The sequence below is a fragment of the Anabrus simplex genome, chromosome 9 (assembly GCF_040414725.1).
Source record: "Anabrus simplex isolate iqAnaSimp1 chromosome 9, ASM4041472v1, whole genome shotgun sequence".
Classification (NCBI taxonomy): Eukaryota; Metazoa; Arthropoda; class Insecta; order Orthoptera; family Tettigoniidae; genus Anabrus; species Anabrus simplex.
The window spans coordinates 142,259,322-142,285,150 of NC_090273.1; the positions used below are offsets into that span (position 1 = coordinate 142,259,322).

General features: G+C 37.8%; 1 protein-coding gene across 1 annotated transcript in view; it reads left to right on the forward strand.

Annotated features, from left to right (window-relative positions):
• Window positions 1–25,829, forward strand: part of LOC136880944 (uncharacterized) — a 177,599-nt gene that overhangs the window by 140,787 nt on the left and 10,983 nt on the right. The window contains exons 12-13 of the mRNA XM_068229175.1: window positions 3,355–3,611; window positions 8,329–8,418. Of these exons, the coding sequence (XP_068085276.1) occupies window positions 3,355–3,611; window positions 8,329–8,418 (347 nt within the window). The remainder of the gene's footprint in view (window positions 1–3,354; window positions 3,612–8,328; window positions 8,419–25,829) is intronic.

The window sequence follows — 25,829 nt, forward strand, 5'->3', positions numbered from 1 at the left end:
TTTGCTGTGGATGTAGGCCATCTATATGAAAAAACCGCCATCAGTTTTAATTTTTCCCGCATATCCATGACTTTCTGCTTTGCTTCCGTCTTCGCTTTTAAGTCCTTCTACAGAATCTTAACTTGCTTTTCACTGCGTTTTCCGTCACTCGAAGCATTGAATTCTTTCGTCACGACTCTTTCCATGAATTTCTTTTCTTATCAAGCATGTTTATGTTGTATTTCTTACACCTTATATCTTTTGCATAGATCGTCATTATCTCTATTAACATGCATTTATCTTTTCACTTACGTTTTTTCCCCGTTTCCTATCGCACGTAACCTTATCTATTAAGATTTCTTTAAAGAAGGTACACGAACACAGCACTACTCCGCGAGTAACGAACGCTACTTCTGTAGTAGTAACTAAAAGAGTAAATTGTACTTCAACTCTCCGACGTTACTTCCGGAGTAAATAACTCCCGTAGTAATTTACTTCTGTAGTATGGACTTCTTTATTAAACGCTACTTCTGTAGTAATTTACTCCAAGATGGTGCACGCCACCCTATGTGTGTTCTGTTGTTTGGTTCCAAAAAATATGATATGATAAACTTGGTTAAGTCCAAAGAATTAATTCCCACTTCAGTATGGGTTTTGGAACCTGGAGAAGAAATTAAAAGTCAAATTAGGCAAAAGATAGGAAGGAAAGATTAAAAAGAAAAGTCTATAAAACACGAGAGACGACTAGAAACGAACTCACCTTGAGCAGCCTGAGTGATCGGCGGACGGAGCTAGACTGATGGATGCGATCATGAGGTTAAGGGGCGAGGCAGAGGGCTAAGGGGCTAAGGGGCTTCAATACTCTCCAAACTTTGCAAAAAAATTGTATCAGCATGCCTAAATTGGTATTTGAAGAAAAAAAATACCTTGTTAAAGAGCAAGCAGGATTCAGAACAAACATGTCAACCTCAAATGCAGTAACAAAACTTGTCCAAGACGTGAAACAAGGCTTCAACAACTAGAAGAGTACATTAGTAGTCTTCATAGACTTTAAAGGAGCCTACAATACCGTATGGAGATCAAAACTCATCAGCAAGTCAAAAAACTAAGGAGTAAGAAAGAACATGCTGAATTGCTTTGAAAGATTCCTAAACCAGCGATGGATAAAAACAAGATGGCAAGGCATGGAATCATGTTACAGTCTAAAATAGGTTTACCACAAGGAGCAACATTTATCACCACACTTTTCAACATTTATATCAATGACCTACCAAACAAGTTAAAAAGTATTAAGATCAGCATGTTCACTGATGACGTCGCTATCTGGATGTCAGCCAGTAACAGAAGCAACAAACAAAAAGAAAGGCTAGAACAAGCCATGAATGCAGCCGTGGAGGCACTTATCGCATGGACGACTGAGAACAATATGATTGTCAGCAAGACAAAAACTGTATATCAGTTCTTCACACTCAAACATGAAAATACTGAGTTCAAACTCAAACTGGAAGACAACCATCTAGAAAAGAGCAACAGCACTAAATATCTAAGTGTGATACTTGACAACAAATTAAATTGTAAAAACCAAGTAAGGAAAACATCTAAAAAAGCAAATAAATTAATTAACCTGAAGAACAGACTAGCCGGCACTGAATGGGATGTACACAAGATACTCTCAAAATCACCTATAAAGCATATGTGAAACCTATAAGCCTAATTAAATATGGAAGTGAGATAATAGTCAAAGGAAATAAAACATGTCTAGAACAACTGGAAAGAATACAATCAAATGCATTAAGATCACCAATCACAGCACTACAGCTATATAGAAATAACCCACCAATACAAAGAGAAATACAAAACAAGCTACAATAAACTTAGTTAAAATGGAAGCATCACAAAAAGCAAATTGGATACCCAGAATAAGATACAGAGAGACAAAAGAGATAAAAATAATGACTAAAAGCCCAAGAAACACCTATAATCATTAGTAGAAATATTTTAAAAGCACTAAGTATACCATCTGAAATTGAAACCACCCCTGAGCCAATAACCTCATTGGACTACACTTCAATACAAACCAAACAAAGCAGCCCATCTCTCCCAGATAACCTCAGAGAAAGAGATGGTGAGAAGCTCAGCACATAGTATGCTAAACAAAGAATATCCTGAACAGACGGATCACAAGTAGATGACAGAGGAGCAGGCACTGGAGTTTTCTGACAATTATTCTCACAATATACTCCAGTAGGTAAATATCATAACAACTTTGATGGAGAAATAGAAGCCATCTATCTTGCCTTACAAAATGTGACTTATAGAGTCAATTCATTTGAAAAGGCAGGCCTAATCACAGATTCACTAGCTGCCATACAAGCAGTATCCTCAAATACCAAACCCCATTCATAAAGAATTCATGGCATTAAACATCTACTAACAAATTTAAAATTTTGAAAGAGAAAGATCACTTTACAATTTATCCCCGTACATGTACAGTAGGAGTAGAATGCAATGAACTGGCAGATAAACTAGCAAAAAAGGCACTATTACCTACATGAGAACCAAACCTCTGGCAGCTAACTCAATCAAGAAGATAATCACAAACAAAACCCTTGAAAAATGGAAGAAAGAAACTACCCAACTTACTACAATGAAGAAATGGAAAAAAGTAAATGACCTATAGGACAAAAATAAAAGCAAGCTGAGGAAAGAAGCAGTGGCAATTTTCAGAACGTAAACAGGACATGACTGCTTAGCTGCACATCTAGTTAGATTCAAAATATACCCGATGGAAAATTGTACAATCAGCAAAATTCCTGGATCAGTGATTATTATTATTAACAAATACATCACAATTGGGAAATATCCCGATGGCAATGGTCACTTACATTAGTGTAATAATAAAGTTAAAACATTTGAGCTTTCTACTAGCTTAACATTACAAGTGATAATAAAGCAAAGTTAAAATATAATTACCAAACAATAATCCTTACAACAACAAGATTACAACAAGCAATTCCATGGAAAGAAGATATTAAAAGAAATACTACTAGTTTAACATTCTAAATCCATCCTCATCATATACACATTCGCACGCATCGTAAGTATTTCCAGTGCTTAACACTACGGCTTACAATACTATAGGTTACAATACTAATGGACTCGAAACACCTACTTCAGTGCACAGGACTCAACTCAACCAACAAAACCAAGGTAATTTACCAGCCCTATACTGGACAGCCTGAAACAAGATGAAACAAGACTCTGTTCCCTAATACATCTGTTGTATAGTGATATCAATTTTGTATTGGAGTTACTTCCCAATAAAGCCATATGTTACAACAACAACAACAACGATAATGCAAGTTATTGTTTCAGGTTCTGGATTGTTTTGATCCTGAGCGTAATGATATAGCATCAAGCCCGGGTGACTGGATGATGTTCTGGGCTTCTAGACCTGACACAAAAGTACTTGTTGTGGCAAGCCCTTGTGCTGTGGTCCATCAAAAGGCGATAAGGAAAAGTTACAATGTGTGTTATAAGGTCCCTTTAAATTACAGTGACTTGTTCCGAATGGGACTCCACGAAGTGATGCACAACAAGCAGAAAAAGTACTCAAATACATTTGTTGTCAGGTAAGTTCAATATGAATTGTTGTAGTTGTTCAGTTTCTTTCAATTTAAATACTCAAGTAAGAAAGCTAACAGATACACTGGGGGTGGAGGCAAAAAAACTTGCAACACCATGGCTATGTATGTCACAATTCTATCTGGATGTACTCTAGCTTGATGACATTACATGATCATCAATACAGCCCAGGCCTAGCAACAGACACCAAGTACTGAAGGTTCGTTCATAGCTTCACATCATTATGCAGTGTGCCTAGGGTTGCCATATGTCCTGAAAAAGCAGGATTGTCCCAAATTTTTATTTTGAAAAGGATATTTCTCCTGAATTTTAATTTCTTGCAATTATCCTGAATGTTTACAATTCAAGGGTTTTTTCCTTTTTTTCTTTTTTTAGTTAAAGTGATCTTCAAATCCAATCAAAATTTTGTTTATTAACTTTCTCCAGTAAAGAATAGTGGAGAATGATCTTGTTATGACAGACAGCACAGAGTTTGTGACCTGCTTCCAAAGTCGCAAGAAGCTCAATTCCTCCTTTCTGTATGATTGATTCTAAATTGATCGATATTGATAAATACTAACAGTTTGTCTACGTTTTGGCATTATTTGCTTTGTCCGTACTATTGAAGCTTGTTTTCTGTCTTCTTCATGCTTGCTGACGTTGTTCAATAAGAAAAATAAGTACAGAGACTTCTGTTAAAGCAATTTTTATAGTACTACTTGTAAAGGTCTATAATTTTAAAATCACGACATGTTCCATTTCATGATCACCTTATGAATGAAGATGTTTCATTAACAAAGGTATCACAATCTCATAAGAATAACTGGTACAAAAAATATGACAATGTGTAACTGTACAAAATAAATACAATTTAAAGTTAATTTGTTGTGCCATTAGTACACTATACTCAAATATTGTCATTATTGTTTCTGCAGTTGTAAGCCTGAAAAGACATGCATCAAAAGGTTCTGAATTCTTATTACTGATATGGCAATGCCAAGTGTGTCCCCTCTGGTTGCCACTAAGGCTTGTATTCTCACACGTAAATGACACTACTGGTGATGAATATCAAATGAAAAATTATATAATTGGTCCACCTTAGTAAAAACAAGTGTGTCTTAAAAGAAAAATTTAAGAAAATTCACACGGCTGGTACATGTTTCAGCCACATTGGGCCTTCTTAGGCCTTAAAAATAGAATATAAAGTTAATAAAACACTTGAAAACACACAGCACTTAAAGACCTATGAAAAATCAAACTTGAAATATCGTATCTTACAGTATTGTTAGAAACATAACAAAATACACTAGATGTAGGAACATTAAAAAAGCACTCATTCTTGAAGTCTTGATGTAAGAAGCGACTATTGTCAGAATTATGTAAGGTTACTAGCTGACCGTTCAGACTGGATAACACATCGCCCCATCATGTCCAAAACAAGGCTCTACCATTATTAAGGACATGGCTCCTTCCTTCCTCTGCTGTCTTGAAAAACTGCTAGTGACAACAGACTGTATTCTGAGAATGCAGAATGAGACTTTTTGACATACATAGAAAGTGATGTGATAAAGGCAGTGAGAATCATTGCTAGTACGATAGCAGAAACGTATTTGTAGATTAAAGTCTATATTTGGTGCAGTAATACCATAGAAGAAACCAAACCTCATGGCACTAGAGCTCTGATGAGCCTTGGCCTACCAAGCTACTGTTGTTCAGCTTGAAGGCCTGTAGATTACGAGGTGACACTTGATCAGTGTGAAGAATCCTCTTGGCCGTTATTCTTGGCTTTCTAGATCGAAGCTGAGTAGACCTTGTGCCAGCCCTCAGATCCAAATAAAAATCTCTATCCTCGCCGAGAATCAAACTAGAGAACTACGGGTAAGAAGCAGACTCGCTACTCTAGACTGCAGAACCAGCTAGGAACAATAATAATAATAATAATAATAATAATAATAATAATAATAATAATAATAATAATAATAATAATAATAATAATAATAATAATAATAATGTTTGTCCAACCCTAGTTCCGTTTCTCTACGGGGTTGGGTATGAGGTGAGATAAATCTGCCATGGTAGGTTTTCATGACCGGATGCCCTTCCTGGCATAAATCTCATCAGACGATTTAATTAGATGAAATGACTTGATATATGATAGTAGGAAGGGAGAGGGTGAAACCTGGTGCTGGCACATAGCCTACTCCTGTCGAATATCACCAAGGGGTCTGTCTGCTCAAGGCTTAACGTCCCCATCTGATGGACGAATCACCATCCGCAGCGTGATATGCCCTCACTCAATATGAGCACTGTGGAGGGGTTTGGAATTTAATCCTGGCTTTTGACACACAATGTAATGATTAGAAATTCTATACCACCACCTCTCCTACCCTGCCGGCCAACATTCTGATGGTGAAAATTTTGTCAACCAACGGAACTCGAACCGGCTAATAATGGTGTCACCGAATTCGATAGCTGCAGTCGCTTAAGTGCGGCCAGTATCCAGTAATCGGGAGATAGTGGGTTCGAACCCCACTGTCAGCAGCCCTGAAGATGGTTTTCCGTGGTTTCCCATTTTCACACCAGGCAAATGCTGGGGCTGTACCTTAATTAAGGCCATGGCCGCTTCCTTCCCATTCCTAGGCCTTTCGCATCCCATCATCGCCATAAGACATATCTGTGTCGGTGCGACGTAAAGCAAATAGCAAAAAAAAAAAAAAATAATAGTGTCAGACCATTTAGAGTATAATAATAATAATAATAATAATAATAATAATAATAATAATAATAATAATAATAATAATAATAATAATAATAATGTCTGTCCAACCCTAGTCCTGTTTCTCCATGGGGTTGGGTATGGGGTGAGATAAATCTGCCATGATGGATTTTCATGACCGGATGCCCTTCCTGACATAAATCTCACCAGAGAATTTAATGAGAAGAAATGACGTGATATATGATAGTAGGAAGGGAGAGGGTGAAAACCGGTGCCAGCACATAGCCTACTCCTGTCGAATATCACCAAGGGTTCTGTCTGCTCTCGGCTTAACGTCCCTATCTGATGGAGGAATCACCATCCGCAGCGTGATATGCCCTCACTCAATATGAGCACTGTGGAGGGGTTTGAAATTTAATCCTGGCTTTTGGCACACAATGTAATGATTAGAAATTCTATACCACCATCTCCCTTACCCTGCCGGCCAACATTCTGATGGTGAAAATTTTGTCAACCAACAGAACTCGAACTGGCGAAAAATGGTGTCAGACCATTTAGACTATAACAATAATAATAACACAAACCGGCCGTGAAAGCCTTCATACGTTGAAAAAGTGTTTATCTAAAAACCTCAAAATGCAACATACAACACAGTAGTCAAACTGGAATGCCTATACACGAGTGAATGTCTACCACTGAATTACAAGCTAAATAAATCAGAAGAAGTGGAAAGAAAAATTATACAAAAAATACTCAGTCCACTAAGAACTACAGAACTCTGGAAATCAAGAAGCAATGATGAAATATAGTGGAACATAGAAAACATAACAGATACAATGTGGAAGAGGCAATTGATATTTTTTGGACATTTATACAGAATGGATGACAACACGTTAATCAGACAGATCTTCAAATATCTTTGGAATAAGAAGTAAACAGCAACTTGGGTTCATGAAGTCAAGAAAGATTTAGAAAGAAACAACGTAAGGGAAGAAGAAGCAACAGAGAGAGAGATTTTTTAGAAAGAAAGTGTTAAAAATGGAAGGATTCCAAGGTCGGGAGAGAAAGAAAACAGGCTCAAAATGGTCTGAGGAGAGGAACAGGAGGCGTAGTGAGCAGATGAAGGAGAATTGAAGGAAGGAGGAACAACAAAGGGTGAAGCATTGACATTGTCACGTGGTCCCTACAAGACCCTAACCACAACATTCCAATTGTGCTGGTGTCTAGCAACAAATACGGAATTTTACTGATGGTTCCGATGATGAGTTAATGTAACTTTGTAGGGTGACACTGCAGGTTCGTCTGTTCGATTGTACGCTGCAAGGCTCATTCAGTAACAATGCTCTAGGGAAGATAAGTTTCTCCACTAAATAGAAAATCTTGCCTGGTATTCGCAATCAAAGGTCCCCAGTAAAGAACCATAATCTGTTTCAGTGTTCATGCTTCTCAGCCTGATGAGCCTTCTGCCACACTGGAGTGGAACGCTGCATTTTTGAAGATTGAGAAACCTGAACACTATCAATTTTTATTAATTGAAAATCTGAATCAGTGAAACAAATTATGGTTCCCTACGAGAAACCTAACTTTTTATTGAGACTGAGTTTCCCATCTGAGATCTTTAATATTCCACAGACGACACAAAGTGCCGAGATTTTCAACAGCCGTTCAATAACCTACTACTTCAGCCAGTGAAAATCATTCTGCCAGATCGAACTCACAAACTTAAGGTCGTGAGTCGGACATTCATCCACAGAGTTAGCAAGTCAGGAAAGATCACATATGATGAAAGAGGGGAAGGGGGTCAATTTAATGGAAGTTTTAAAGGTTTGATGAGATTGTGTGTTTTCAGAAGTGTGTCCATTGAAAGATAATAAGGAAAACCTAATCTCACACTTTTAAATAATGAAACTCTCAAACCAAAAGCCGATTTTTAATTATTGTAATATAATAAGTAGTAGATATATAATGTGTCTTGCATTCTGAATGAATATTGTATTTTCCCCCCACAGGTTTGATGACTCAGACTTGGAATACATCATGCCTTACACTCGCTACAAATTACCTCTGGGAGTCAAAGAACTGCTTAAAGATTTAAATGTGTAAGTATCTTAAAAATAATTCTTATCAGTAAGCCTATCTCAGATATGCATGTACAAATATTCATTGAATGACCCTAACCATCATGTAGTGATTAACGCAAATCATATGTAAAATCATCTTCTTCTTCTTCCCCTACTCCTTCTTCTTCTGTTTCTTCCCCTCCTCTGCCTCCTCAAGAATGACTAGTCCTGCTGAGATATGGAGTCACTGATATGGATCCATTCATTTCTGTTGTACATTAAATCCTACAAGTCCAGCCCAGTTCTTAAAGATCCTAACCGGGTGAGTTGGCCGTGCGGTTAGTGGCGCGCAACTGTGAGCCTGCACTCAGGAGATAGTGGGCTCGAACTGCACTGTCATCAGCCCTTAAGATAGTTTTCCATTGTTTCCCATTTTCACACCAGGCAAATGCTGGGGCTGTACCTTAATTAAGGCCACAGCTACTTCCTTCCCACTCCTAGCCCTTTCCTATCCCATCATCACCATTAGACTTATCTGTGTCAGAGTGACGTAAAGCCAACTGTAAAATAAAATTAAAAAATCCAAAGTTACAGTTTGCCTCAGTCTTCCATGGGACCTACCTTGTAATATTACTGTTTCTGCTTTATATTCCTTAAGTGAATTGTAATAATACTAATAATAATAAAAACATCAATTTTCTGAAAATGCAGGCAAATTGGCATCATAGGTCACCAAAGGTCAAATTAAGATATAAATGATAATAATAGCAGTAGAGCATTGACAGTTTTTCTCAGGTCATGTACAGAAACTCAAAATATGGTATTTCTGTTTACTTAAGCCTTACCTGACACCAGCTGAAAGCAATGGAAAATTGGTAGGAGCATACAATTAGGCTGCTAATGAACTGGTTGATTATAATATTTGTATTAAACTAAGATGGCAAAGATAAAATATTAGTGAAGCCTTTCTAAAATAATTAAAATAATTTTATTGCTGTATTTACAACTTATTGCCATTCCAATCAATCAAGTACCACTGTTCTGCATTTAGGGCAGTGACCTAAGTGGCAATAGTCATCTCGACTTTTCTTAAATAATTTCAAAGAATTTGGAGATTTATCTAATATCTCCCTTGGTAAATTATTCCAGTCCCTAACTTCTTGTCCTATAAACTAATATTTGCCGAACTTTATCTTCATATGTGATCTTCTCTACTTTTAAAACACCACTCAAACTTATTTGTCTACTAATGTCAATCCACGCCATCCCTCGACTGACAGCTCAGAACATATGATTCCACTTTTTTGTTCTCTGTTATAATATAGCCAGTCTTTATCATTCTTTACCACTTTTGGGAGCCTCCGTGGCTCAGGGAGCCTCCGTGGCTCAGACGGCAGCGCATCGGCCTCTCACCGCTGGATACCGTGGTTCAAATCCCGGTCATTCCATGTGAGATTTGTGCTGGACAAAGCGGAGGCGGGACAGGTTTTTCTCCGGGTACTCCGGTTTTCCCTGTCATCTTTCATTCCAGCAACACTCTCCATTCTCATTTCATAGCATCAATCATTCATTAATAAATCACTTTGGGAGTGGCGACCCCATCGTACTAACAGCCTATATCTGCTTCATTCATTACATCCCTGACCCGGTAAATGACTGGAAAACAGGTCGTAGGTTTTTCACCACTTTTGAAGGTACAGACCTGTTTTCACATTCCTTAACAATTGCTTTAAACCCATCTCAAATGGTGTTTACATTTTTATTTATCATTTTCCACTGATCATAATTACTTTTATAAACTCCCTCATGCCTGTCTTACCAAGCATATGGTACTGCCTAGTAGTCCTATGTTTACAACCTTCCTTTCTATGACATCTGTTTGTAACTATAACAAAAACAGTTTTATGGTCACTTACACCCTCTTTTACTTCAGTTTCACTATAGAGCTTATCTGGTCTTCCCTCTAGTTGGTCCCATCACTTTCTGGTTCAGCTTTCCTTCCCAGAGTAACCTGTTTACCATTTGTTGGCCATGCATTCTGTCATTCGCATTACCTGCCCCATTGACATTTGCTAAAATGAGATTGGATGCTAGTTAGTCATGTTCCTTGAGCAAAATATCCCCAATCACCTCCTAGTCAGTATTCCACCGATAACAATCTCTGCTTCTCCTGTGCTGTATTAACCAGATCCCACACATCCCTTGTTGGTACCTATACCTACTTTCCTTACATTGTTGGTATCAGCATAAAAAACTAACATCTTCTCCTTATACTCCTGCTTCTCTTCTACTTTCTTCAACATCTGCCTTAACACTTTCAACACTACAATATTTTAACATGGACCCTGGCAGAGAACTGGATCTTTTTCACGCATTCTAATACATTATTAGCCAACAGCAAAACGTAGTACATACCTGATTTTTGTATCGTATGAAGGTATCAGCCAACCAAAATGAAGATGTCAATCAGGAAGTACATATCTAAAGTACTTTAATTATACTGTACTAGTCTTATAAAAACATTGAAAAATGTATGAGGGAAAAACTTTTATATTAAAGTTTTACCAATAAGCCTGCTCAAACAAGTAAAATGAATCATTTAATATGGCTACTTAAATAAACATGATTACATTTGAAATTCACAATTTATCAATTTAAACAGTTTGTTTTAGTATAGTAGCCCTGAAAACATTGGGCTACGCATGGTCCAACCTTGCACTCCTTGCCCCACCATCTACTTTTTCTTCATGGTACAGGTGAATTATCCACCTGCATCTCTTTGTCTAAACGAAAAAGAAAAAAAACTCAAATTTCTGGAGAGGTGAAGTATTTCTATCATTTGTATTTGGAGTAAAATAATGCAGTTAAAAATCTTGCACTCGAAAGTGATGTAAAAAATAAAAATCTTGCCCAAACTATCACTTGATATGTTAACTAGTTCGTAAGCATAGTATTCACCACTGTAATTTATTTCTGAACCCGCTACTCCTGATAAAATATCAAAGATATCACTATCATTGAGCCAACGTGAGGACGTGTTTATACAGTAACACAGCTGACAGGTTTGGCGCGCTCATCATCCCTGCACATAGAGTGCTTCTGTAGAGGTCATGGCAAGGAGAAACTACCCTTTTTATCGTTTAGGTTATAACTTCCTAATAACTGCTGCATTCTGGTGGACACTAGGTAAACTAATACTTCCAAGCACGGGACAGGAACCATATGGAATACGTGCAGCTGCATTTAAACACACACTAAAATCATGCCCGTATGTTTTACGGGCGCCATCCAGAACCAGGAAAGCAGTTCGCCCATATCCTGTATGGGCATAGTGTTGAAAGAGTTAACGTAATTCCTGGATAACACTCTCCGCCGTTTTCCTTCCCTTCACACATTTTTCCCACTTTCCCCTTCTTCTTGTATTTATTAATCGGACCTAATGATTGGGTCTCCTGGATTGCCCTCCTTTGATCTGATTCAGCACAAGGTCCTGAAGTACCATTGTCCTCCTTAGTTCTGTTCCCCATCTGCAACACCACATTACTAGTTCCTCTTTATGTTAGATTGCATAACGTTGAGTGCTGAGTTCTAACCACCAACTTCCTCGTTGAGATTAGGAACTAGAGTCATAGTAAAGAAGTATTTAAAAATGAAGACTGATCTAGCAATTAGCAGTGCCCTCCACAACTAGCATGCATAATGACCAACAAAATAATATTGACCACCGATGAAAATCAATTAACAATGACCGTAGTCAAGAAAAACGCACAGTCACAATTGCCACACATAACGACTGACAAAACAAAAAGTGTCCAGTCTCAACTGGTACACCTGACCACCGACTCAATAATGGCCTGTAATAAAGTAAAGTAAACTGGTGTCCTCATTCCAAGGCAGTGTAGCTCTTTTTAAGCACACCCCTATGGACGTGATCTGCTTGTACCATTTTAACCACATACCAGCCCTCCTGCAATTTTTACATTTCTGGCAGTACCGGGAATCGACCCCGGGCCTTCGAGGACGGCAGCTAATAACACTAACCATTACACTATGGAGGCGGACATGGCCTGTAATGAAATGTGCTCAGCCACAACTGACACTCATTACAATCGATGAAATATTACTGATAACTTTTCCTTGTTCACATGCTTATACATGCCCTTCTTCAAATACACATTTCTTTCCATTTGTGGAATAACGACTAAAATGTTGCTCCATTTGGAAATATTACAATATTGCACATATTGTTCAAATCACTGCTTTCTGTTATGCGGGCCTTACACGATCAATATTATTGAAGCAATATTATTGACGCAATATTGGTAAAAAAGCTGTAGCCCTCACACGATTCAATAATATTGATCAGTAAAGTGTCAGTTTCAATTGTGCAGTCAGGGAGGATGGATCTACCAGTTCTAATCGCGTTTGCTTTGGTCATCAAGAAGAGGAAAAGAAGGAGGCAAAAAGCAGTGTGGACAAAAAGCTGGTTAAATAGACGTACGAGTCATGGATATGGGGAATTGCTTCGAGGACTCAACAGTGAACCAGATGACTACAGAATTTTTTTAAGAATGGATGAACAGCTGTTTCAACACCTAGTTGCATTGGTTTCACCATTTATAATAAAGCAGGATACGGTTATGAGGAAGGCCATTTCACCGGCGGATCGACTTTCAGTCACATTAAGATTTCTAGCAACAGGCAACAGCTTTGAAGATTTGAAATTTTCATGTTACATGGCTGCAACTACCATAAGTGAAATAGTTGAAGAAACCTGTAATGCACGAAATAGAAACAACCTCTTCCGCGTCTACAGACTGACTGACGTTTTATTGCACCATATGGAAATATACCCCTCACACGTGGCAATAATACTGAAGCCGCCTCAATATATTGACGGGCGTTTAATAAAAATTGGACGGATTTTATTTTCTTCAATATTATTGCCATCAATATTATTGTTTCAATATACTCCTTACACGGTCAATATTATTGAGTCAATATCAATATTGATTGCCTTTAGCAATTTTGCAAGGTTTCTTTACATTTTCATAATCTATAAGTTCCATGTCCATATTGATTTTTGATATTCATAGATATGAAGTTTTGACGCTTCCACCTAATCAGTATTTATGTATTGTTATTTTACAGTACCAGTTTCGATTTAGTGAAGGTCATCTTCAGCTGACTAACATAACTTGTAATTAAAACATCACTGATACAATAAGCATGTCACATAGTATAGGTAAAAATATTGTCAATTTGCAAATATACTTCGACCTAGCTTAAGCATTTAAAGTTTAAAATTTCATTGTTCCGTATTGAAGAATATTACAGTTAAAATTGAAATAATTGATAAAGAGATTTAAACTATTCAATACAAAAGAATAAGAAATGTAGTGAATTACTTTCCCATTTAATAATTGGTAGAAATGGTACCGGTTTCGACCCTAGTCCAGGTCATCATCAGCCGATTAAGATGAAAAACAATGCATAGGATCAGTAGAAGAGGTGATATAAAAATGAAATGGGGGTAGACACTGTAAAACTTAGAAGAAGTAAAATGCAAATCGCTCAAAAGAAAACAGTGCGCAATTCTCTGAGCGGTAGCATAGCACACACAGCACTAGGTAAAGTCCCACAATGTTTACGAATAGCGGAGAATGGTTAAATGAGCCAGTTTTTAAATACTGTCAGGCATGAAGTCACATCACAATCGAACACGTACGAAGATCTATAATCATGCAGGAGTTGAAGATGAGTAGATCCATTGAAGCAACTTGCCAGCTACCGGTGATCAGCGCGATGCATTCAATATCAGGCACTGTGGTTTCAAATGCCCAAAGTAAAATGGAGAATAGCTTGACGATCCAGTAATTTTCTTCGGTCGTGGGAAAGTAAGTATACAGATAAATATAATACAATTCAATATAATTGAATAAGTAATTGTGCTCCTATAGAATTCTTAGAACAGTTGATATGAAAAAACAATTGTGAAGAGAAAAAATATAGTAAAAAGTGCAATACCGGAAACAAATGAAAACGTATATGCACAGTGTGCAATTTTTTAAAACATAAAAAACTCAGGTCTTGATTGAAGTAGTTGAAATCGGCGCAAGGCAGGAGTTGAGTATGAATGGGAAGAACCGAAATGAAGGTGGAATTGATTTTTTTTTTAAGATAGAATAAATTAATAGAGGAAGAGGAATAGTGGAATAAGAGAAGAATGAAAGAAATTGAAGTTAAATGGTGTTGAGGAAGGATAAGATAGGGATATGAAGGAGGGGTAGTTTAGGGTGGGTTAGGAGGGTGGGTTATTGGAGGTAGAAAATGTGGGTAGGAACTTTGTAAGGCATGGAAAATAGAATTGGGGTTTTGAAATTTAGAATTTTTGAGAAGAAGAATTAGAAAGTCGAAAAGAATATTGGGTTTTTCAGAAATGTCGTTTAAATTGAAATTAGGGTTGAAGTATTGATCAAGGTGAATAAAGCAATTTTCAGTAGTGTTTAAGAGAGGGCCTTTGTTTATGATTTTAAGTATTTTCATGTCTTTTTCGATATTGGTGAAACTATGCTTGGAGTCTTGTATGTGTTGTCCTATGGCAGAGAATCTATTGTATTTAATGGCGTTGATATGTTTGGAGTATCTGATATTGAAGTTGCGGCCAGTTTGTCCGATGTAGGAGGAGTTGCAGTTGTTACATTGGAATATGTACACTCCAGATTTATTTAGTGATTTAGAGTTGTGTAAAATATCCAAATTTCTATTGTTAGTTCTAAAAGAAATTTTCATGTTGTGTGTTTAAAAAATATTAGTTATTTTATAAGCATCTTGAGTGAAAGTGAAAGTGGAAAATGCAGTTGGTTTTGTTATGTCTTTAGATAAAGTGGTTTTAGGACATCACTAAATTCAATGGCTTTAACAACTCCTTCATAAACCGCATCATCAACAAATTCAAACACCGTCCTAAAACCACTTTATCTAAAGACATAACAAAACCAACTGCATTTTCCACTTTCACTTTCACTCAAGATGCTTATAAAATAACTAATATTTTTTAAACACACAACATGAAAATTTCTTTTAGAACTAACAATAGAAATTTGGATATTTTACACAACTCTAAATCACTAAATAAATCTGGAGTGTACATATTCCAATGTAACAACTGCAACTACTCCTACATCGGACAAACTGGCCGCAGCTTCAATATCAGATACTCCAAACATATCAACGCCATTAAATACAATAGATTCTCTGCCATAGGACAACACATACAAGACTCCAAGCATAGTTTCACCAATATCGAAAAAGACATGAAAATACTTAAAATCATAAACAAAGGCCCCCTCTTAAACACTACTGAAAATTGCTTTATTCACCTTGATCAATACTTCAACCCTAATTTCAATTTAAACGACATTTCTGAAAAACCTAATATCCTTTTCGACTTTCTAATTCTTCTTCTCAAAAATTCTAAATTTCAAAATCCCAATTCTATTTTCCATGCCTTACAAAGTTCCTACCCACATTTTCTACCTCCAATAACCCACCCTCCTAACCCACCCTAAACTACCCCTCCTTCATATCCCTATCTTATCCTTCATCAACACCATTTAACTTCAATTTCTTTCATTCTTCTCTTATTCCACTATTCCTCTTCCTCTATTAATTTATTCTATCTTTTCTTTTAAAAAAATCAATTCCACCCTCATTTCGGTTCTTCCCATTCATACTCAACTCCTGCCTTGCGCCGATTTCGACTACTTCAATCAAGACCTGAGTTCTTTATGTTTTAAAAAATTGCGCACTGTGCATATACGTTTTCATTTGTTTCCGGTATTGCACTTTTTACTATATTTTTTCTCTTCACAATTGTTTTTTCATGTCAACTGTTCTAAGAATTCTATAGGAGCACAATTACTTACTCAATTATATTGAATTGTATTATATTTATCTCTATACTTACTTTCCCGCGACCGAAGAAAATTACTGGATCGTCAAGCTATTCTCCATTTTACTTTGGGCATTTGAAACCACAGTGCCTGATATTGAATGCATCGCGCTGATCACCGGTAGCTGGCAAGTTGCTTCAATGGATCTACTCATCTTCAACTCCTGCACGACTATAGATCTTCGTACGTGTTCGATTGTGATGTGACTTTTTGCCTGACAGTATTTAAAAACTGGCTCATTTCACCATTCTCCGCTATTCGTAAACATGGTGGGACTTTACCTAGTGCTGCGTGTGCTATGTTACCGCTCAGAGAATTGCGCACTGTTTTCTTTTGAGTGATTTGCATTTTACTTCTTCTAAGTTTTACAGTGTCTACCCCCATTTCATTTTTATATCACCTCTTCTACTGATCTTATGCATTGTTTTTCATCTTAATCGGCTGATAATGACCTGGACTAGGGTCGAAACCGGTACCATTTCTACCAATTATTAAATGGGAATGTAATTCACTACATTTCTTATTCTTTTGTACTGAATAGGTTGAATCTCTTTATCAATTATTTCAATTTTAACTCTAGCTTAAGCAGTCGTCTACGTTAAATGATATGAGAATTAAAACTTAACATTACTATTATGTACATAGATGATGTATGTTTAAAGTACAATGTTCTTAAGTTATGAACATTCACTATTCCACATTAAAACTTATAGCTAGATTGAATAAAACATTTTGAGGTACAATTGAGTTCATACAGCGTATTGTACTTATGTAATTATGTTATATCATGTGATCAGCTGTGTTTGTCTACTAATGGTACACTGACTGACAGAGCAAATGCAACACCAAGAAGGAGTGCTCAGAACTTTATGCCAATTGCAAGGTAGACTGACGTCACTGAGGTATGCTCATGATGTGAAATGCGCCGCTGTGCTGCGCACGTAGCGAACGATAAATGGGACACGGCGTTGGCGAATGGCCCACTTCGTACCGTGATTTCTCAGCCGACAGTCATTGTAGAACGTGTTGTCGTGTGCCACAGGACACGTGTATAGCTAAGAATGCCAGGCCGCCGTCAACGGAGGCATTTCCAGCAGACAGACGACTTTACGAGGGGTATGGTGATCGGGCTGAGAAGGGCAGGTTGGTCGCTTCGTCAAATCACAGCCGATACCCATAGGGATGTGTCCACGGTGCAGCGCCTGTGGCGAAGATGGTTGGCGCAGGGACATGTGGCACGTGCGAGGGGTCCAGGCGCAGCCCGAGTGACGTCAGCACGCGAGGATCGGCGCATCCGCCGCCAAGCGGTGGCAGCCCCGCACGCCACGTTAACCGCCATTCTTCAGCATGTGCAAGACACCCTGGCGGTTCCAATATCGACCAGAACAATTTCCCGTCGATTGGTTGAAGGAGGCCTGCACTCTCGGCGTCCGCTCAGAAGACTACCATTGACTCCACAGCATAGACGTGCACGCCTGGCATGGTGCCGGGCTAGAGCGACTTGGATGAGGGAATGGCAGAACGTCGTGTTCTCTGATGAGTCACGCTTCTGTTCTGTCAGTGATAGTCACCGCAGACGAGTGTGGAGTCGGCGTGGAGAAAGGTCCAATCCGGCAGTAACTGTGGAGCGCCCTACCGCTAGACAACGCGGCATCATGGTTTGGGGCGCTATTGCGTATGATTCCACGTTACCTCTAGTGCGTATTCAAGGCACGTTAAATGCCCACCGCTACGTGCAGCATGTGCTGCGGCCGGTGGCACTCCCGTACCTTCAGGGGCTGCCCAATGCTCTGTTTCAGCAGGATAATGCCCGCCCACACACTGCTCGCATCTCCCAACAGGCTCTACGAGGTGTACAGATGCTTCCGTGGCCAGCGTACTCTCCGGATCTCTCACCAATCGAACACGTGTGGGATCTCATTGGACGCCGTTTGCAAACTCTGCCCCAGCCTCGTACGGACGACCAACTGTGGCAAATGGTTGACAGAGAATGGAGAACCATCCCTCAGGACACCATCCACACTCTTATTGACTCTGTACCTTGACGTGTTTCTGCGTGCATCGCCGCTCGCGGTGGTCCTACATCCTACTGAGTCGATGCCGTGCGCATTGTGTAACCTGCATATCGGTTTGAAATAAACATCAATTATTCTTCCGTGCCGTCTCTGTTTTTTCCCCAACTTTCATCCCTTTCGAACCACTCCTTCTTGGTGTTGCATTTGCTCTGTCAGTCAGTGTATAATGGTGTAAGTTTCTTGGATTATTGTAAACACTTATGTTGAAGTCAAAGTTGTTATCTGGTATTTGATGATGTGGAACTTTGTCGATCTGTATTTGAATGCTTGCAGTCTGTGTTGAAAGATTATAATTTTGCATAAAACTTAGTAGAATTTGTGTAAAATTATGGATAGATCATTAGTCTTCATGCTTCCCATGGTCTTTATGTCATCTATTTTTGTTAAAATGTAATTACGTGTTGCTTGATTTGACATATCATATGTTATGTGGTTAGCGTGAAAGCTTCTACTTCACTTTGTGTTGTTAGATATAATTAGTATCTGTAAAAATAGAAAATGAAGTGTAAGAAATTTATGCCTGCCAAGTTGGAATGTCTATTTAACGTGAGAATAGGTGTGCATGTACTTACTGCTGTTTTGTGTGCTACTCGGGAGCACATCATGCACTGTTTCGTGCGTGTCTGAAGCTGATGCTTGTGGTTGTGGAGGGAAAGGTTGGAGGGGTAGGAGAAGCAGCTCTTGAGGGAGTAGGAGTGGAGCGGGCTGTCTTCTGGCAGTTCTTTGATGTGTGTTGGGTTTTGTTTTTTGATTCTTTTTAGGTAAGTGTTTTTTAGGGAAGGGATAACTGCAGGCAACTGGTTGACGCACTGGGAAAACTTCTGCTTAATGGCTTTTCGCCAAGAATAAGGAGGTTACACAAGTATGTCACAATGACCTATATATTGCCTGTCTAATTTTATGCCATATATAGAGAATCATCATTATAATTTTCCAGCTCCAGTTTTCCGAATGTGGTGTATAAGTGCTTGCCACTTATTCCTGCCAAGGTATAGTTTCTGTTCTTCTATGTCCTCCCACTTAGCATTCCTCTTGCTGATCTCCGATTTCACTGTGTCTATCCATTGATTCCTTGGCCTCCCAACTGGCCTCTCCCCTTTCACTTCTTGGTCAAAGTAATTCCTTGCTGTTCTTGTTCTGTCCATCCTCATAATATGTCCAAACCCATGTAGCCTGTGTCTTCCTGACTGCCAGCCTCCTTCCTGTTTGCTTAATTTCTAATCTTAACCTTCCTGGTCTTTTGGTTCATTGTTCTGATGAATTTCATTTCTGTTGACTGGATTTTATGCAGGGTACATATTTCGAGTCCATATGGGAGAAGTGAAATGAAGTATAGTAGGTATAAAACATGGTCAATTTTGCTTTCTGTGGTTTTTTATCATCCCAAAGTAGATTTATCACTTGAAAATATATATACAGAATATAAATTGTATGTTATTATATGTAATGCCCTTAACCAAATTACAATTTAATGCATAATTAAATATGAACAGAAATGGAGGTCAATGAGGTCAATATTAGCGTGTGTTGTGGGTTGGTGAATGATGCTAGAGAAGTGTCGCTAAATATACATTTTCAGTTGTATATATTTTAACATTGTGTTATAGTGATTGTGTAGGTGTTATCTCGTAGGTGCTTGAGCTATTTCTTGAAGTTTTCGGGGAGTTAATCCGCGCGTCTTTAAGATTTGAGAGGAGACATCTTGGACGCAAAGAGGGTAAGCTGAAAGATATCACGCCTGATTCACTTAAAGATACAAGCAGTAACAATAGCCTCCAGCGCTGTGGGAAATGTAGCGGAGATTTTGACAACATAGGTAGCGCTGTTTGCTGTGAGGGGAACTGTAAACTATGGTTTCACAAAGAATGTACATAATTGACTTCTACGGAATATAATGCGTTGAAAGTGAAGAAAGGCAATCTGTTATGGATGTGTAATATCTGTAGAACCCAACTAGAGTCCTACGGAGTGAATACGTCCCCGCCAGAAGATCGTGAAATAATACAAATCGTAACAGAGAACAAATTGCCTTGTGAATCCTTGAAAGGGAAGTTGGAAGAACTGAGTGAAGTCCTTATGTCAAAAATGTCCCTTATCCTCGAGGCACAACTCCAACAAACCGAATGTCTATCAACTCACAGGAAAGAAATAACTTAACGCAAATCTTACCTCTACCCAGACAGCCCAAATCCAACCTGAGATGAAAAGTCGCAGGCAGCTTTCGTTAAGAACAGATAGATCGGTAGATACCGAAACAGTAATAATAAAAAATAAGGAGCGAATACAACATTCAGAAGGTAGTTTTCAAAATAGAGGATACGAACATACATCGTCCGAGAAAAGGTATGATCAAGGCGGGCAACAGCAACAACTGAGGGAAAAGAGACATGGTATAGGTATCAAAAAGAATGTTGGGAAATTATGTGCAGCAGAACGTCTGGCATGGTTCTATGTCGGAAAAGTGAACACGGCTGCAACAAGAGAAGACTTAATATCCTACCTAGAAGAAAACGGAATTGCAGACATCAGGGAATGCACACTCCTGAACTCCAGGTCTACAACAACGAAAGCTTTCCGAATTGGAATTCCGTTTTCCGACAAGGATAAGCTCGATAATGAAGATTTTTGGCCAGAAGGAGTGACTTTTCGTCCCTATAGATTCTACTAAAGATAGAAGACATGGAACAATAATAAAAGACATGACAACAAGCAAGACAAATGATGCAGGATCTGACATAAAATGCTTAGTATGGAACGTAGAAGGACTGGAAAGTGTACTTGGAGCACTGCCATTCGACATTTTTTCTATGTATGATATAGTGTTGCTTTCAGAGACTCTTGCAATCAAGGATCCATGTATTAATATGAGATACGCAGTTCATGTGCTAGCTACAAAGGGTGATTTGGGGAGGCCAAAGGGTGGTCTTTCTTGCCTATTGTCAACGAGAATGTCTCCTTTTAAGCTATTATATAAGTCGGACAATCTGTTAATCATCCAAACAGTGCTTCTTGCATTTATGTGTGTGTATTTTCAACCTGAGTGGAAAGACTATGACATTATTAGTGAGCTGATGTCAGGGCTATCCAAAATAAGGAAAACAGATCATCTTATTCTTGCTGGCGATCTCAACTGTCGGATTGATATCTCAAATAAAAAAGCAGATGCTGTAATATCCTATTTGGAGTCGGAAGGTTTCTCACTACTCACTGAACGGACCGAGAAAACATACTTTTGCCCCAGTGGAAGTAGCACGATCGACCTGATTTTCAGTAACAGGATTGGACCAAGAACAATAAGACCCTCAGTATTAAGAGATGTGGCAATTAGGAAACACCTGCCTGTAGAAATTACTCTCTCAGGCTTCATCGACCCACCTATCATCATCGCCCCCCTGAAACCACCGGTGCGGAAACTGGATTTGTTCAAACTGGAGGCTTACTCTGATTCGGTGAAAGCGATTATGGAAATAATACATCTCGGCGACCTGAATGGATCCCTTCAAGCTATAGAAGATATCATCAAGGATTCTGTTATACCAAGAAGTTTGCAGGAAAGGAAACCTAAGCCCTGGTTTAACCGAACTTGCTACATTAAAAGGAAAGAAACGTTACGGGCCCTTCATCAAGTAATGGAAAGCCAAACTCAGGAAAGACTCACAGAATATGCAGTAAGAAGAAAAGAATACAAAAGGGTAGTTAAAGAAGCAAAGAAACAGTTCCAGAAAATATCTGAGGAAAATCTACTAAAGAAAGCCGAAGAAGAGCCTTTTTCAATTCTGAAGCAGAGGCAGCCGAAATTCACAAGACAGATCCCATTGGAAGTCTGGGAAGATCACTTCACCTCACTACTCCAAGCAAAAGAGACGCGAGACTTGATCGACGAAGACGGCAATGACAGAGCTCCAATCAAACTTTTACGACAGATGAATTAGAAGACATCGTCCAGAACAGTAAAAACGGTAAAGCAGGGGGACCTGATAATATATTTTACGAACATATTAAAGACAGCTGGGCTATACTAAAGGACTCAATTACAGAACTCTTGAATCAATGTCTCAGACAAGGGAAAATTCCAGATAAGTGGAGAGAATCAACTATAAAGGCGATGTATAAAGGCAAAGGAGATGTGAACAACCCAGATTCATACCGAGGAATTGCTTTAGAGTGTACACTTTTGAAGATATTAACGAATTGACTGGTCAAAAGTTAAAATATTACAGAATTAAGCCTACAATAAAATTTCACTATAGGCCCTAATTATATATCATAAGAACAAAATTTATTTTAACAAATTAACCGTTTAATTAGTAATATTAAGGTGTACACCTCATAGAATAATGACCATTCCCATTTTACTTACCTTTTATTTGTGTATATATATATATATATATATATATATAAAGTAACTTGTCCTGACTGACTGACTGATTCATCATCGCCGAGCCAAAACTACTTGACATAAAGAAATGAAATTTTGGGGTTATATTCATATTATGGTGTAGGTGCTCGCTAAGAGAGGATTTTTGGATATTCCTTCGCTAAGGGGGTGAAAAGGGGGGTGAAATTTTAAAATGAGTGTATCTATATCTCAAAACTTTAAAAGTTTACAGATGTAAAAATTGGTATTTAGAATCTTCTTTAAAAATAAGGAAACACGTATTTTTTTGTTTTAAGAAAATACCAATAGGAGGGGTGAAAAAGGGTGAAAAATGGGGGGAAATGGGTTGAATGCCTTTAATCAGGACACCAGTACTTATATCTCAGAAACTGAAGATATTACAGACCTGAAAATTGGTGCTTTTGATCTCTTTTAAAAATAAAGAAACACGTATTTTTTTGTTTTTGGAAAATCCAATTAATACGAGGGTGAAAAGGGGGTGAATTTTTAAAATGAGTGAATCTATATCACCAAAATTTTTAAGTTTGCAGATGTAAAAATTGGTATTTAGAATCTTCATTAAAAATAAAGAAAAACGTATTTCTTTGTTTTCGGAAAATCGCAATAGGAGGAGTGAAAAGGGGTTAAACATGGGTTGAATGCCTTTAATGAGGCTACTTATATCTCAGAAACTGAAGATATTATAGACCTGAAAATTGGTGTTTGGGATCTCTTTTAGAAATAAAGAAACACGTATTTTTTGTTTTTCTGGAAAACCCAATTAAGGGGGGTGAAAAGGGGGTAATATTTTAAAATGACTGTATCTATATCTCAAAACTTTTAAAGGTTATAGATGTAAAAATTGGTATTTAGAATCTCCATTAAAAATAAAGAAACACGTATATTTTGAATCGGAAAATCATAATAGGAAGGGTGGTAAAGGTTGAAAAAGGGGTCGAATGCATTTCATGAGTCTACTTATATTTCAGAACCTGAAGATATTACAGACCTGAAAATTGGTGTTTGGGATCTCCTTTAAAAATAAAGAAACACGTATTTTTCTTTTTGTGGAAAATCCAATTAATGGGGGGGGTGAAAAGGGGGTGATTTTTTAAAATGAGTGTATCTATATCTCAAAACTTTTAAAGTTTATAGATGTAAAAATTGGTATTTAGAATCTCCTTTAAAAATAAAGAAACACGTATTATATGTTTTCGGAAAATCCCAATAGGAAGAGTGTAAAAGGGTGAATAATGGGTTGAATGCCTTTCATGAGGCTACATATATTTCAGAACCTGAAGATATTACAGACCTGAAAATTGGTATTTTGGATCTACTTTAAAAGTAAAGAAACAGGTATTTTTTCGTTTTTGGAAAATCAAAAAATTTGGGGGGTGAAAAGGGGGGGTGAATATTTTGAAATGAGTGTGTCTACATCTTAAAACTTTAAAATTTACAGATGTAAAAATTAGTAGTTAGAATCTCCTCTAAAAATAAAGGAACACGTATTTTTTTGTTTTCTGTAAATCCTAATAGGATAGGTGTAAAAGGGTGAAAAATGGGTTGAATGCCTTAATTGAGGATACACATATCTCAGGAACGAAAGATACTACAGAACTGATAATTTGCATATGGGATCTCCTTTAAAAATAAAGAAACACGTATTTTTTAGTTTTTGGAAAAGCCAATTAATGGCGGTTAAACAGGAGTGACAAATTGGGGTGAATTTTTTGAAAGACTATATCTACAGAATATCTTGGAAACGTAAAATGTTACAGACGTAAAGAGTGGGTGTAAATCTCCTGCAAATGTAAAGAAATATAGGTGATTTGTTTTTGGAAACTCCACTTAAGGGGAACTCAAAAGGGGTAAAATTTTAAAATGAGAATGTTTACAGTATATCTAAAAAAACTTAATATGTTACAGAAGTGAAAAATGATTTTCTTTATCTCTATTAAACATAAAGAAACGTGTACTTTTAGTTTTCGGAAATACCACTTGGGTGGAGGGGAGGGGTAAAAGTGACTGAAAATGGTGTTGAATTCTTTTAATTAGGCTACTGATATCTCAAAAATGAATATGTTACAGACGTTAAATTTGATATTTGCAATCTGCTTTAAAAGTAAAGAAACACGTATTCTCGGAAAATCCAATGAAGGGTGTGGGGGAGGGGTGAAAGAATTGAAAAATTAATTGACTGAATTGTTTGAGAATACATACATCTAATAAAAACTAAAGTTGTTACAGACGTGAAAATTCTTATTTGGACCTCCTTTAAAAAACAAAGAAGAACGCGTTTTGGTGGGGAAACCATCTTGGAGGGCGGGAGTGTAAAGGAGTTGAATTCCTTTCATGAGGACACATAAATCGAAAACTGAAGAAGTTAGAGTCGTGATAATTGGTATTTAGAAGATCCTTTACTATTAAAGAAACAAGTATTATTTGCGGGAAAATTCACTTAAGGAGGGGGGGGATTATTGTGAAATGAAGTGAAAAAAGTGAATTATTTTTATGGGGATACTTATATCTCAAAACTGAAGGTAATAGACGTGAACATTGGTGTTTGGAATCTCCCTTAAACATAAAGAAACAAGCATTCTTTTAACTTTTTTGGTGGGGGCGGGTGGCGGTAAATAAACTTAACGGCGGTGGGGTGTAGAAGGAGGTGAGACCTATTGATTTTACTGTTATTAATGTACTTATAAGCATCCTCCGTTGCTCAGGCGGCAGCGCGCCGGCCTCTCACAGCTGGGTTCCGTGGTTCAAATCCCGGACACTCCATGTGGCATTCGTGCTGGACAAAACGGAGGCGGGACAGGTTTTTCTCCGGATACTCCGGTTTTCCCTGTCATCAGCCATTCCAGCAACACATAATAATAATAATAATAATAATAATAATAATAATAATAATAATAATAATAATAATAATATTCCGGACCGTCGTCAAATGTGCGGACCGCGCTGGAAACGGCTCCTGGACGGGTAATGACTAAGAATGCAGTCCGGCCGCGTGTTCAGTGCCGCCAAGGCACCCAATATGAC